The 15,674-nt window shown below is 46.1% G+C and overlaps 1 protein-coding gene across 1 annotated transcript; it reads right to left on the reverse strand.

Moving 5' to 3' along the window:
- On the reverse strand, nt 13,427-15,472 carry LOC110431122. Its single transcript, XM_021449828.1, has 2 exons — nt 15,347-15,472; nt 13,427-14,329 (listed from the first exon to the last, which is right to left on the reverse strand). Exons 1-2 carry the CDS (start codon nt 15,470-15,472, stop codon nt 13,427-13,429), a joined length of 1,029 nt encoding a protein of 342 aa, XP_021305503.1.

Consider the following 15,674-nt stretch of genomic DNA (forward strand, 5'->3'; position numbering starts at 1 on the left):
GGGGGGAGCTAGGAGTCCGTCCACTCCGCGACGAAATCCACTAGAGCTTGGGACTTTATAGCTTTGCGGGGCGCATAAGTGAGGGTCTCACTCATGAGCTCGACCAACCATTTGGTGATTCTTTCCGTGGCCTCCCGACTTTAGATGATCTCACCTAAGGGGAAGGACGAGACCACCGTGATAGGGTGGCCGAGGAAGTAATGTTGCAGCTTGCGTCGGGCGAGGATCACGGCGTAGATTAGCTTCTGGATCTGTGGGTACCGTGCTTTGGTCTCTGAGAGCACCTCGCTAATGAAATAGACCGGCCTCTGGATTGGTAGCACATGCCCCTCTTCCTGCCTCTCGACCACCACTGCCGCACTGACGACCTGGGTCGTCGAGGCAACATACAGAAGCAGAGGTTCTGCGGGTCGAGGTGGGACCAAGACTGGGGCAGAGGTTTGTGTTTTCTTCAAGTTATCGAGGGCTTCCTCGGCTTCGGGGGTCCAAGAGAAACGCTCGGCTTTTTTCAAGAGCCGATACAGTGGCAATGCCTTTTCTCCCAACCTCGAGATAAAACGACTTAGCGCCGCCAAACATCCCGTGACCTTTTGCACTCCCTTGACATCTCGGATCGGCCCCATTCTCGTGACGGCCGAGACTTTCTCGGTATTGGCCTCAATGCCGGGTTGGGAGACTATGTATCCCAGGAGCAACTGAAAGCGATCTCGAGGTTGAGCTTGATCTTGTTGGTGCGTAAGCAACTGAAAGCGATCTCGAGGTCCTGAATCTGGTCTCCTCGTTGCTTTGACTTGACGACGATGTCGTCGATGTAGGTCTCGACCGTCGACCCTATGTGTTTGCCAAACACGTGGAGCATGCATCGCTGGTATGTTGCTCCCGCATTTCGAAGCCCGAACGGCATGGTTACATAACAGTACATCCCAAAAGGCATGATGAAAGATGTCGCGAGCTGGTCGGACTCTTTCATTTTTATTTGATGGTAACCCGAATATGCATCAAGGAAAGAAAGGGTTTCATATCCCGCAGTAGAATCAACAATTTGATCGATACGTGGTAATGGAAAAGGAACTTTCGGGCATGCTTTATTTAAACTTGTGTAATCGACACACATCCTCATTTTCCCATTCTTATTCTTAACTAATACAGGATTTGCTAACCAGTCGGTATGGTGAACCTCCTTGATGAATCCGGCCGTCAAAAGCTTGCGGATCTCCTCACCAATGATCTTGCGTTTCTCCTCGTCGAAACGACGCAACCGTTGTTTCACTGGTTTGGAACCGGCTTGAATTTCCAAGGAGTGCTCGGCGACTTCCCTCGGTATGCCTGGCATGTCTAAGGGACTCCATGCAATCATGTCGGCATTTGCACGGAGAAAGTCGACGAGCACAGCTTCCTATTTGGGGTCGAGGTCTGCGGCCAGGGCTTCGAGCTTCAAGGCAAGCTCGGTGGAGTTCTCGACAGCTTCCCCATATTCGACGCATTCGACGTCGCACTCGTACGCGTGCTCGTAGGAGGAGCTGTCGGTGATGACGCCCTTGGGTCCGGGCATCTTCAGCTTCAAGTAGGTGTAGTTGGGGATAGCCATAAACTTGGCGTAACCCGGGCGCCCGATTATGGCATGGTACGTGCTCCGGAATCCCACCACCTCAAAGGTGAGGGTCTCCTTTCTAAAATTGGCCGCCGTGCCAAAGCAGACCGGCAGGTCAATTCGACCTACCGGCAACGCCTTCTTTCTAGGTACGACACCATGGAAGCCGCCGGCGCTTGGTTGGTCCTGCGCCCTGTTGATACCGAGAAGGTCGATGGTCTCGAGGTAGATGATGTTCAGGCTGCTGCTGCCGTCCATCAACACCTTCGAGTATGGTATTGACGATGATGGGGTCGACGACGAGCGGGTAGACGCCAGGGGCGACTACCTTATCGGGGTGGTCGTCTCGATCGAAGGTGATGGGGGTGCTTGACCAGCTGAGGTACTGGGGCACTGCCATCCTTGCCGCAAAGACCTCGCGGTTAGCTGTGTCGTAGGTCCACCGTCTTGCGCTGCCTTGCGGTTAGCTGTGTCGTAGGTCCACCGTAGATCATGTAGCAGTCGTGGACGGCTGGGAAACCTTCGTCGTCTTTGTCGTCCTCCTTGTCGCCATTCTTCTCTTTCTTCTGGTCATCCTTCTTGAACCCTAGGCCGTCGAAGTGCTTCTTCAGCATACGACAGTCCTCGAGCTTGTGGTTTGCCCCTCCATTATGGTAAGGGCAGGGCTCCTTCAGCATTTTGTCGAAGATAGCCCCCTCTTGGGGTCCTCGAGGCCTTTTGCGCTCCATGGCGGCGACGAGATCGTCGTCGAGGGCTTCCCGCTAGAAAGGCCGTGCTTTCTTCTTCTTCTTGTTCTTCTGGGGTCCTTGACTGGGGTCCTCATCATCGTCAGCAGGCGACTTGCCTTTCCTTCCTTCGCAGTTGAAGAAGGCGTCGACCGCTTCTTCCCCTGCAGCGTAGTTTGCCACTATGTCCATCAGCTCGTCGACGGTCTGAGGACAATTCCGGCCTAACTCTCGCACCAAATCTCGACTGGTGGTGCCTGAGACAAAGGCCAGGATGACGTCGCGGTCTGGGATGTGCGGCAGCTCGGTGCGTTGCTTCGAGAAGCGTCGAGCATACTCCCGGAGAGTTTCTCCTGACTTCTGCTTGCACTTGCTGAGGTCCCACGATTTGCCAGACCGTATGTAGGTCCCTTTGAAGTTGCCCTCGAATACCCTGACCAAATTGACCCAATCGTGGATTTGATTGGCCGGGAGTTCCTCGAGCCATCTGCGGACGGTGTCGGAGAGAAAAAGCGGCAACTGCCGGATGATGGCTCGATCGTCTCCTCGAGCGCCACCCAACTGATAGGCTAACCGGAAGTCTGCCAACCACAGCTCTGGCTTGGTCTCGCAGTTGTATTTACCGATGTTGGTCGGGGGTCGGAACGGGCTGGGCAGCGGCGTGCTGCGGATTGCTCTGCTGAACACCCAAGGGCCCAGCGGCTCCGGGGCCATCCAGTCCTCGTCGCTGTCGTATCTCCCGCCGTGGTGGGTGCTGTAACCGCGCTCTTTCGTGTCCCCATATCAACGATGATGATTCTCGTCGATGTCGCGTCGTGCGTCGTGTCATCACTGATTGTCGACGCGGTGGTTGAGGACGAGAGCTGTTTTCTTCCCTCGAGGGGGCGGCTGCTGATGGACTGATACCTCCTTTTAGTTTTGGTCCGGCTCATCACGCCTCTCCGTTGCCACTACTCGATGTCGAGAGGCCGAGCTCTCGGCCTGCTGAACTGCCGCCACTTGGAGCAGAGTCTGCACCTCGTCTCGAATGCGTCGCGCTTGGGAGTTCGATGGTTCGGGCATATTGTGTAGCAGCATTATTGCTGCCATGACATTCTAGACCGCTCGAGGGAAACAGCTAACGGACTGCTCAGGCTCCCCGTCTCTGACAATCTGTCGATGTACTTCTCGAGCCCGTCTGCGAACACTTCTGCCAGGCGGGTATGGCTGATCCTGCTCGAGAATCTGTTCAAGCAGGACAAGGCGCTCGCGATCTTCGTCGAGCTTTGCTTTGAGCTCTCGTAGCTGTGCAAGTTGCGCGGCTCTGTCTTCTTGTGGAGGAGGGTCGACCTGACCGTCGTTCCCAGGCGTCCTGGGGTCTTCCCTTGCTGCAGGGGCTCGACCGCCAGCAACGGCGTCTTGTGTCTCGTCGGTAGTTTCTACCGCCCCGTCGATATGGAAGCATTCCCTAGTAGGGTCGTAGCTGTCGGACTCAGAGTCGGAGTCCGGCTCGGCGGCGTAGAAGCATCCACGTCCCTCCTCCAACAGCCATTGCCTGAGTCAGGTGATCGTGTATCGCCTAGGCCCTAGGCGATGGAGGCCTCGTACCTGGGAGAAGTCTAGCAGCTCGGACGTCCGTTGCTGTGCTCCAGTGTCGCGTGGGAGGACCATTGGTCTCTCCACGTACGTCTGGGCGTTCGGACAAATCGCCCTGGCGAGCGATGCTGCGGCGTTGTCCAGGCCGAACGACAACGCTCTTCTTGGGGCGAATAGCCCGTGTGGAAGTAGCGTTGCGGCGGGCGAGAGCGCGCAGGGTGCGCCATCTCCCATCGTCGTCGTGCGATCCTCGTGGCGTTGGGCCGTCATATCCGCGGTTTCGGCGTGCAGGGCTGTCGGCTCCTGTGTCACCTCCTGCCTGGCACGAACTGTTGGTCATAATGAGGCAGAGGGGTGATGGTGGCGCTGTCCACGCCTCTTCTTGGACGGGGAGGCGTGGTGGTGAGGACGTCTCGGAGCCCTCAATCATGCTGGCGCAACGCGAGCTCCTCCTGGTCCTTTGACCGAGAGCAGGATCATGTCGTAGCCAAAACCGTTAGACATGAACTCGAGGCTCCTGAACCAAATCACCGTGGAGCGCGGAATCGGCGAAACAGGGGTGGCCATCTGGAAAGGAATGGAAAATCGGTGGAAAACACGCAGGACCCCTACCTGGCGCGCCAACTGTCGGTGTTTTCCCCCCGGGGGGTCACACCAACGAGTGAAACTTTTATGCATGCTCCCCTTTCCAGATGGTGATGCAAGAAAAGACACAAAGATTTATCCTGGTTCAGGCAAGAGAAGGCCCTACGTCCAGCGGGGGAGGAGAGTTTGTATTATCTTGCACCTAAATGCTTGTACAGGGGTTAATACAGGCGTGATATGAACTGAGATAGAGTAAGGTTGCTCTACTACATATGTCTTGTGTTGTGTCACGTGTCCCGTATCTGCTCCCGGACCTCCCCTTTTATAGCTCTAAGGAAAGGTCTAGGGTACATGTATAGGTGACAGAGTAGGGGTCGATAGAGGCATGGCGTGCTGACCTACTCGAGGCCTCCGTACCGGCGTGGCCTCGAGCCGTCTTGTCTTGGTACTTTGATGATGATTACGCGTGCCCCTGAATCCTGCTCCTATGCGCCGTCCTGGACTGGTTTATCTGTTGCACACTTGTACGTCGTGGTAACAGCTACGTCGGAGTGGTTGAGGTGCTGTCATTCGTCGCCCGACCCTTCCCTAGGAAGGAAACGTGCCTATTCGAGGGTCAGGTGCCGTGTAACGCCTCGCTGGCTAGAGCGCTGACCATGGGCGTCCCGAGGGGTGTCTTGATAGGACATTCCGACCCACTCCCTGCGCCCTGCCACGTTCTGGTTTGTTTGGCAGGAAAGGCTACATAAAGAACGATAGGACGGGTGCCTGTTCCCTATCACGCTTCCCGTGACTGACGGGTTAGGTGAGAACGCGGCAGGCGCATTAAATGCCCTGGTTCCCGTGCCCGCGTGAGGCGGCGGGCGGCGTCCTTGCGCTCGAGGCCTTCCGATTCGTACGAGCCTGTTTCCGTATTCGATGGTGGCTGGCGCTCGAGCCCTGGTCGATTCGCAGGACGCTCTTTCCGTGTTCGTGGCTACGGTCGTCGAGGACCGTGCATACAACTGGACGTCGAGTTGGATGCCTCGACTTGAGTACGGATACTCTCGATATGCACATCAGTTAGGGTACTCCTTACTGATATCCTCGACAAGTATCCTAGCCCAAACACCACGTCTACGCTAGAGATGATTACTCTAAACTCTACGCTAAGAGATTAAAGTAAACTCGTAAACCAAAGAACAATAAAACAAGAACTTACTAGAATTTAGAAGTCGAAATACTGAAGAATCCTAGGAACAAGCTTCGGGTTAGGAGAACTTGATCTCGTAGGTACCACCTCGGAGTAGACACAGACAGGCCGGGCTTCCTCCGATCTACACCACTCTATCTCTCTGAATCTAGTAGAAACTAGAAGATCTAATTCTACTCATATTGGATGCTAAGCCCTAAGTCTATTTAGAGGAGAGGTATTTCTTCGAGGGCTCTTCTCAACTCTATGATGAACTTGTCTCCTCCAGGGGCCAGGGGGTCTGGTTTTATAGTCCCCTCAAGTGAACGTGAGCCGTCGGATCAAACCGACATTGATTGAACGGTTATCCTTGATCCTTTAGGTCGGTGGAGCTTGGTCCGTGAAAAGAGTTCTGATTGGAGTCCACAGGGGGGCGGGCGCCCTGGTCCTCAGGGCGGGCGCCCTGGGCCAGGCCTCTTTTGGTCTCTGCTTTGTTCCCGTGGCTTCTAGAGTCTTCTAGATGGTAGAAAATTATGTGGTGCGTTGATATCTCTATGTAATCCCAACATATGGGCCTTTCTTCCTTATTTCCTCATACCCCCCTGTAGAAACAGATAAACAACAAAACTCGTGAAATTATGTCAGATCAAACCCTAATTCTAGGTGTTGTTTGCATATTGGTCCTTTCTCTTGTTTATTTGATAATTAAAATTGATACTTGAGTACTGTCAAAAGTTCCTGCATAATTATATTTCAAAAGAAAACCAAAACTCGAGGCTCAAATTTAACAATGGGTTAGCGGTCAGCCAGTAAGTAATTGATTATTCTTACGAGTTGATTTTAAATTGACAAGTTCTAGCAGGATTCTTTTTTTTTAGGATTTTCTAGTTTAATTATGTAGTAATGAAATATATGTTCATGATGTATAGTTGTATTTTTATGCCTCCACAGAGAATATTTATTCTTATGGGGCATAGTTTTTTTAATGCAAGAAAGTAAATACAGAAGCTATTATTATTATTATTATTATTATTATTATTATTATTATTATTATTATTATTATTATTATTATTATTTATGTCACCATAGTAAATATTCCTATAGGGTTACTGTAAGATAATTTTTGTGAAGCTTTTAATATTTTATGATGCAGTAAATGAAACAATAAAGATTTAATTTATTTTATTTTATATTTTTGAAGATGAAAATATTAGAGTGAGATTATTAAGGTAGACAGGAATACTAATTAATTGGATAACTACCATATTACCTTATGGCAAGAATATAAAATTTAATGTTTTACCGATAGGTCTTCTTCTTCCACTCTTGTGTATGTCTTCATCTTGAGAGATGGAGGTCTTGATGGTTGCATACCTCTAGTGATGGTAATGTAACTTCGTTCTTTGTTTTGGCCAGTAGGTTGAAGTAGAGCTTTAATGGTAGCTGGCAGCATCTTGCTCAGTGTGCATGCTCACAAAAGTTTCACTTGTAGAATTAATAACTTTGGTTGATGTGTTGTCCTGTTTGCAAAACTGAGCTAGAGATCAAGTGCATGGGCTCTGCTGGTGGAAAACACCAACAGAACCAAATCTATTTCTTTATTTATTTTTCTCCATCCTTAGGCACATTAAACAAGATAAAGTTGTGTTACATGATTTATTTATTTATGAGTGGTAAGATCAAAAGATGAAGCATTTAATGTTGCATTTAAGTTCACATGACAGAAAAGAAATTGCTTAACCAATGGAAAGATTGTCTATCTCTATATAAATTTTCAAATAAGTATGACTATCATCTTCCCAAGATTGAATATAATGTTTTAACTTGTTTAGTTAAGACTGAGATTAAGAGAATGGTGCCATGAACAATCTTAAAGAGCAAAGCATATTGAGTTAATCAATTTAAGTTGTAACTTTAATATGTTTGTGTCTTCACTTATGTGCACACCAAGATCAAGAGAAGAGAGTGACCACTTACCTTAGAATATTACCTTTATTATTAGAGCGTGATGGCACTAATTGATGAAGGGTAAACGACTGGTGGTCCTTCCTCTTGCATCTTGAGTTGTTCATAGAGATCTTGTCTCCTCTGCTGCACTCATTCTTTTGCCATCTTTTGCTTCTTCAATCTGTTGACTTTTTTACTCCAGTTATCATTATGTCTGTAATAGATTAGTGGACAACACATACCCGAAGGAATATACAAGTAATGATAAGGACATTGTTGTAACACAGCTAAGGGTCACTTTCTATGCTACAAAAAGGGATTTACTTGAGCATACTTACGCATAGCACATTTATTATTCACAATTACTTCTTTCTTAGCGTTTCAATTTATTTTCCCATCTTATGTTGATTCTCAAATATAGGCATTATGAATCAGCTCAAAATTATAGAAGTAATAGTGAATTTAGAGATTGCAAACCAACGTGTGGAGCGATGGGAGCATGAGATGTGGAAGAACTTGGTTGGATCATCTAGAGAAGTTTGACCTCTCTTCCTCATGTCTCAGCTTCTTGACCGCAACAGTGAGAGTGCTTTGATTGTGGAACATGTTTTGTGGCACCCTTCTTTCTTCTTGGCTACGAGTTAGTTGTATCTTCTTTGTGCAAAATTATTGTATCTCTTCATCTCTTGTGTGAGTTCATCTCAGGACTTTCCCAATTTAAATTTGGAAGTTTTCCTGTAGGGGCTAGTCTAACAAAATATTCCAATATCTACTACAACATACTATCGGCTCAAAAATCAACCTAGACACCACGTCTAATTTGATTTAGGAAGGCAATTTAACCTAAGCACCACACTTAATTCAAAAAGCATTTGAAAGTAAAAATCAGCACACCTCTTAGTAGAAGAATAAACTAAACACCTCATCTATTTATGACTCAAGAAAACAGTTTAAACTAAGCACCATGCCTAATTCAAAAGGTGTATGAAAATACTCCAAACCTTAAGGATACTATAGCAAACAAAGGTAACATGAAAGCATTATAGAGATTTACTCAAACAGTGATGAAAGAGCATAATTATTGTTCAGCAAATTGAGCATATCTTAAAATTAGGGACAACCAAGATAGTATAGCAACATTGCAAGAGATGTATCTATGAGAGCATATCGCCCAAGCTTGACTTTTTCAAAAATCAAGATTAGATGAATGTAATTTAATGTTGCATAATGATTGGTTGGACATACCTTGCATTTGCCACTGCTTCGATCTGATTGCCTTAATCATGGAGGGTTAGTGACAAGAATACTAGAAGGAATATTTTCATAATTATAATTCTATGCTCAATTAACAAGGGTAGCACAGTAAAAGAACACTCATGTCATGGTCTAAATAGTGCTTGTTTTATAACACTAAGCTTGTCCTTCAATATGTGGTTTGGTGAAATGGTTTCCCTTCCAACACCACTCTAAGTGTATTATTCACCACAATTAGATCTACAATATTTATGGTAAACATATGTGTCTACAACCACCCTCTTAATGATTTTATTAATATGTAGAATAAAGGGGTTGAGGATCTCATGTGTGATAATATTAGAGACTAATTGATCCAGGAGATTTGTCATATGAGCATGGGTCGGATAGGGTGTTTAATGACATAATTCACATGCTCGACAATATGATCTCCCTTTTCAAACTCCAAGGGTGTCTCTTCATGGTTGTTGTTGACGGTACTTTCACTATGATTTTCGACGACTAAAACCGTCAACAAAGGTTAAGTTTTGGGGATAATACCAAGCAACTAAGTAGTGACATAGGTACAATTCACTTGGTTCCACATGTACATGTCATTATTTGGATGCTGGTGGAAACAACCACTAATCAAGCCTGATCAAGCTCAAATGAAGCAAATATGATCAAGAACCAAAACCACCACATATCAACAAAACATTGAAGATGACAAGTGGGGACAACATGTGGAGCAAGGTGGTGGGCCAACCCCACAAAGGGTAGGTCCACCGACCTACATTTGGTGGGCCCCCACCTGGCCCACACTCCCACCGACATCAGCATCTTCTAGAAGGTTGGTGGGGCCCACATGGAGGCAATAGGTCGGTCGACCGACCTGTCATGTGGGCCCACCTTGAGTCGGTTCACTCCCACTGACATCCCCATGATGAACATGTGATGGAAGTTCCCAACCATTGATCATATGGCAGTTCCAAGGTCAGTTTGATCCAACGATGGAGAAGAAGGAGCACACGGATCGCTGACATGGCGTTGGAGTAGCCCCTACTCCATCTCCCCCTATAAATACCCCCTTAGAGAGCCTAGTTAATAATGATGTATCTTAGGAAGAGCTACTCTTAGCTGGTATGAGAATAGAGGGAAGAGAGTGTGTGTTGGCATTTCTTAACGTCATCACTAAGAACAGGGTTTAATCCATCCTCAGCAATGATGTTAGAAATGTCGTGATAACACTTACTAATGCAATCACCATGATTAGAGTATAAATCTATCCTAAGCAACGGTGCCAGAAATGCTTGTTAGCGTTTCTTAGCGTCGCTACCTAGAATAGGGTTCTGCTGTACTCATGATAATGACATTGGCAGTGTTATATTGGCAGATCCGTAGCATCACCACCTTGAATAGGAAGCTAGATCTACCTTCCCGATAACGGCGCCTTATTACCGTTAGGGTAGGGTTCTAGTTCTTAATCATGGTAGTGGCACTAGGATTGCCATGTTGGTATTCCTTAACAAGTCACTAGCTCGGCGCATGTCTAGCAATAGTGTTAAGTATATACCGGGGTGATAGTTCGTTAGGTTTGGAGTTTAAGTACCGCAAGCAGATGGGAATTATCGTGTAGCATTTAAACCCGGGGATTTACCGAGTGTCGTATTTATAGGTTCGCTCTAAGGAAGGCTTAACATGTTAAGGATTCTAAGATAAGCATAGATCAAAGTAATTATGATAGCAATAATGGAATCAAAGGTCATAGCAGGTGATAAACATTTATGTGTAGAATAGTGATCCATCACAATCTAGGCATGGCATATGGGCTAAGGAATAAAAAGAGACTAAAAAGAATGAATTGAATCAAAGAATAAACAAACAACCTATTGGAGTAGGTGTGGTCCTAGATACAGATCATGTCATAGAACAAGTTAATCATGTAATTATACTACTTAGATCTAGTCCTGTGTTTAGATGGTTTGGGAGGTTACGCGAGTAGTGGTCTGCCAGCAACCTCCGCAACTGTGGACTAGGACAATGCATTTACCCGGCCTTTACACCCAAGAACCATGCTTACATGCAAAGAACCTACTCGGACTCCCCCGGGTCCCCGACCCTACGGATCGACAGGTAAGAAGCCCGAGCCTACTCAAAAGAGCATGTAAACCCCCATCTTCACACAAAGCTATTTCTAGGCAATTAATTAACATGAAGCAATTAGACTAAAGTCCTAAGTGAGAATAATACAACATACACTTAGTACTAGTTCATATAATACACTACTAGCCCTAGGGTAGCATTATACTACAAGAACTATATACTAAAATGTATGTCATATCATTTCCACTAGAACTATATTCTAGTTCATATGCTAGCATCATAAAACATGGCCTATGATCTATATCATATACCATAGCATAAGAACTATACTCTAGTTCATATGAAGAACTATATCAGACATGATAAGGCATGGACTTGGAGTAAAGATATTCTTTATTCATACCCAAGTTTCTCTCCAAGGAGCGAAGCCCTCCTTGATAGCTCACCCAACTCTCTCTCTAAAAGCTAAAAGGAAAAACTAAGAAGAGGTAGTGCCCAAGTGCCTTGAAGGTGGAGTGTTGATTGTGAATGTGATGAGATGAATGGAGCCTCCCTCTCCCCCTCCTTAATAGGTGGGGAAGGTCGATTCCCCATGGTGTAAACTGCAATTTGCACGCGGGGACTGCGGGTGGATAGGCTCAGCACCGCCTCCGCGAAAGGCGGTGACGAGATGGGCTGGGTCAGGGTCGGCCGACCCTAGGGGGCGGTGGCCCCCTGGTGGGCCCCGCTGGCCCCGGCCCGAAGCCCGTTGCCTTCCTCTCGGGCCCCTGAGTCCACATCCTCCTGCAAATTGATGCACTTCTATATTGGGCTTTTGGGTACTTGTTTATTTGTGCATTTTTTGATGTGTCGGATTGCGCCTTTTTATTTGCTTTCCACCTGTATGCCTGTATATGATCTGTTAAACACAACTTGCACTACATGTGGAACTTGGTAAGCATTTAATAAGTATATGTGAGTAAAATACAGGCTTTTCTTCCTTTGCATGGACTATGTTGGCAGGGTAAATACGTCATTAAGAACCGCCAACAAACTCCCCCAAGCTTACCCCTTGCTCGTCCTCGAGCAAGAAGCTAAGATCTTGGTTGTTGATCAGGAGTTGCTACAATATTTTCACTTCTTTCCAGTACATACCTTCAAACAAGAATTCTCCTTTGAATTTTGAACAGATATGTCATGGGGCTTATTGCTCATACCTTGGGTCCTTAAGCATTTGCAGGATGGATTTGATCAGATCGAGCGCTATGTCCCCAGTTCTTTACTTCACTTTTGTTCCGGAGTTTTTTTTTATTTTCAAAACTTAGCACATTTATTTGTCAAATTAAACAATGGATCCAAAGAGAAAGTTAATCATACCATTGAATTTTTTAAAACTTTTTCTTTTCCATCGTTCTCTTTTTGTCTATTAGAGACACATGGCTATGTGGCTAATTCTACTGTTGGGCACTTGCCCATTTTTTTATTTTTTCGAGGTTCCGGACACATGTCCCTTTTTATTTCCTCGTGATATTTCTTTTTGATGTTTCAGACACAGGTCCCTTTTTATTTCCTCGGATGCTTTTTTTTCTTTTTCATAGCCATATGCCTTCTAACAAACTTTTGAGATGATAACATAATGAAATATTTTTGTTTTCAATGGTATGACAACCTCTCAAAGGGTCAACAAAGCTTAATCTAACTCAATGTGATTATTTTATTTTTGTAAAAACTCCAGAACTCTAGCGTTGTTTAGAACAGGATACTAGCAGCTCAGATCATCACAAATATATCCATTAATTACTTTAGACTTTAGATAGAGCATTTTGCATCCCACGCATTTAATCATTTTATTAATTTGGAGAATTCAAGGTTGAAACTAGATACTGGAAAGAAATTACGATAGAGCAACTATTCATCATTTCAACAAGGAAGAAGCATATATCTTACATCACATATAAGAGTGGAATTATATTTTTGTCTTTTTAGCATTTTTCATTTTTTTATATGCAATAATTAAAACATGGAAATTTCATAAAGTAAACATGCTAATTTAAAATTAAGGATGCATCAAAATAAATATGCAATGCAGATAACCTCGGGATTGGGGTCCACCCCCAAGCTAGCTTATGGCCGGTGTTCATTATTATTATTGTTTTAATTTTTTTTCAGGCCTTACCTTTTTAGGTCTGGTGAGCAAGACCTTTTTCTCCCGTGCTTGGTGATGGATCGCCTTGTCCCGGAAGAAGTGGACGGAGATGCTTGTTCCTTCTTTGGCCTCCACTTCATCTGATTGGTTTTTGGTGGTGTGGTGGCCTTTTGGATCTCCTTCCATACCTTCTTTGGTGGAAGGGGACTCTCTTTTTCTTCCGGAGCCTTGTTTTGCTTACAAGCTTTATTTTTCTCCTCATGTTTCTTTTTGGGAGCTGCCTTTTCTTTTTGCTCCCGCTTTTGTGTAGGTCTTTTTGCTGATTTAGAGATGCTATAAATAATTTCAGGCTGTATCTGCACCTCTTTTATCTATTTATTTGGTCCATATCTAACCCGGATCATTGAGTATTGCTCTTGATGCCTTGGTTTGAACTCAAACTTCTCCTCCTTCCCATTGATGTGTAAACTGATCTTTCCTTCCTTCACATCAATCTGTGCTCCTGCGGTGCTCAAGAAGGGTCTCCTAAGGATCAATGGTGATTCCTTGGTTAACTCAATATCAAGCACCACAAAGTCCACGGGAACAAACAGTCCTGTGATTTGTACTGGTACATCTTCGGCTATTCCCGTTGGATGCCTGACCGATGAGTCGGCCAGTTGGAGAGTCATCGTGGTTGGCTTGAGTTGAGTGAAGTTGAGCTGGTCAAAGACAACTTTAGGCATCACACTTACGCTTGCACCTAAATCACACAGCGCATGATCAAAGCGCTGAGTTCCGATTGAGCATGTGATTGTAGGGCACCCCGGGTCCTTCCTCTTCTCCGGGAGACGGTTGAGTATAGCAGCGCTACACTCTTCCGTCAGCTTAATTGTTTCAGTGGATGGCAGTGGGCGCTTGTTGTTGATGATATCCTGGATGTACTTGGCATAATAAGGTACATGTAGAACGTCCATCAAAGGAATGCTTACATGTATCTTCTCGATCATCTCAACGAAGTGAGTGAATTGTTCATCCACAACTTGTTTTCTATTTCTTGTGGGAAATGGCAGGTACGTGGTGTCTGTGTACCCCAATGGGTCTTTTGGTGCCATTTCCTCTTCTTCTGGTCTGACATCTTTTTGGGTTTTCTTTGTTATCTCTTGTTGCTCTTTGTCCTTCCCTGCATCAGCATTAGGGTTCGGTGGATCACGAGTGGTCTTACCACCCCTCGTGGTCACCGCTTTTACATTTTCAGAATTATTTTTATATTCAGTAGGAAGGGCAGCAGCTATCTGAGCTATTTGTGTTTCAAGCATCTTATTAAAGCTCAGTTGATTATGAACAGAAGAAGTCAAGTTTTCTAATTTCGTATTTACGTTTTCTAAAATTTTGTCGTTGGACAACATCTTTTTGGTTAAGCTTTCATTTATTTTAGCCTGTCCAAGAACTAAGTCTTTTAATGAAGGTTGGTTTGAATTAAAACTCGAATTACTTTGGAATGAAGAGCGTGACTGATTATTCCAACCATTACCTTGGTTGGCGCCTCCTTGTTGGCGGAACCCGTTGTTGATGTAGGGAGCGTCTTCATGGGTTTTGGGGCAATCATTCCCCAAATGGCCAACTTCTCCACAGACCTCGCACGTCATGTGCGAGTCTATGGTCTTCACTGAGTTCGAGGGGTTCTCTTGGTTCCTCTCGGTGAGTTGCTTCATTAATAAATCTATTTTTGCGGCAAGCATATCCGTCTCCTTCACGGTATGCATGCCTTTTTGTGTTTTGGCAGCTGGTGGTTGAGTTCTGTCCTCCTCCAAGCTCTGGTGTTCTACCATCTTCTTGATCAGGGCCTTGGCCCCGGCGGTGGTAAGTGATAGGAACGCGCCTCCAGCGGTGGCGTCTAGGTGTCCCTTGGACATGGGCGTGAGCCCATTGTAGAAGTTCTGGAGCACCATCCAGTTCTCCATGCCGTGATGGGGGCAGCTTAGGATGTACTCTTGTAGCCGCTCCTATGCTTCAAGGATTGTTTCACTGGCATTTTGTTGAAAACTGGCAATCCTTCCCCTCAAAGCATTGGTTTTGCTTATGGGGAAGAACTTGGCGAGGAATGCCGCGGAGCATTTTGCCCACTTGGTGACAGCTTCCTTATCTTGACAGAACCACCTCTTCGCCTTCCCCACGAGGGAGAAAGGAAAGAGGCGGAGCCGAATGACATCAGGAGTGATGTCCTTGATGACAATCGTGTCACATAGCTCCAGGAAGTGTTGAAGGTGTGCATTCGCATCCTCGCTTGGCAAGCCAGAGAATGGGCTTGCCTGCACCATGGTGATCAGGCCGGTGCGTAGCTCGAAGTTCTTGCCGGCCGTGTCAACAGCGGGGCCAGTGGCCACGTTGGTGACAGCGGGCACGGAGAACTCGTGGAGTGTCTTCTCGGCGGCCATGAGTTCGTTCAGGGTTGGTGCGGTACCGGCTGGTTCACTTGTCGGTGGAGTAGCAGAAGACGAAACGGTTCGAGACCGTCTAGTCCTTAGGAGTGCCTCGGGATCGGAGATGTAGTTTTTCGGCAAAGAGGAACCAGGCATACACTATTCCTCCTATTTCATCCACAACAGGGAGAAAACAGGCAAAGTTAGCCTGCATAAC

The sequence above is a fragment of the Sorghum bicolor genome, chromosome 10 (assembly GCF_000003195.3).
Source record: "Sorghum bicolor cultivar BTx623 chromosome 10, Sorghum_bicolor_NCBIv3, whole genome shotgun sequence".
Lineage (NCBI taxonomy): Eukaryota > Viridiplantae > Streptophyta > Magnoliopsida > Poales > Poaceae > Sorghum > Sorghum bicolor.

Bases quoted from the DNA above. Each gene is read 5' to 3' on its own strand.
- LOC110431122 (XM_021449828.1), bottom strand. From the start codon at position 15,472: ATGGCCGCCGAGAAGACACTCCACGAGTTCTCCGTGCCCGCTGTCACC. The intron at 14,330-15,346 runs GCAAGCCCATTC...CAAATAGCTCAG, and splicing joins GCCTGATCACCATGGTGCAG to ATAGCTGCTGCCCTTCCTAC.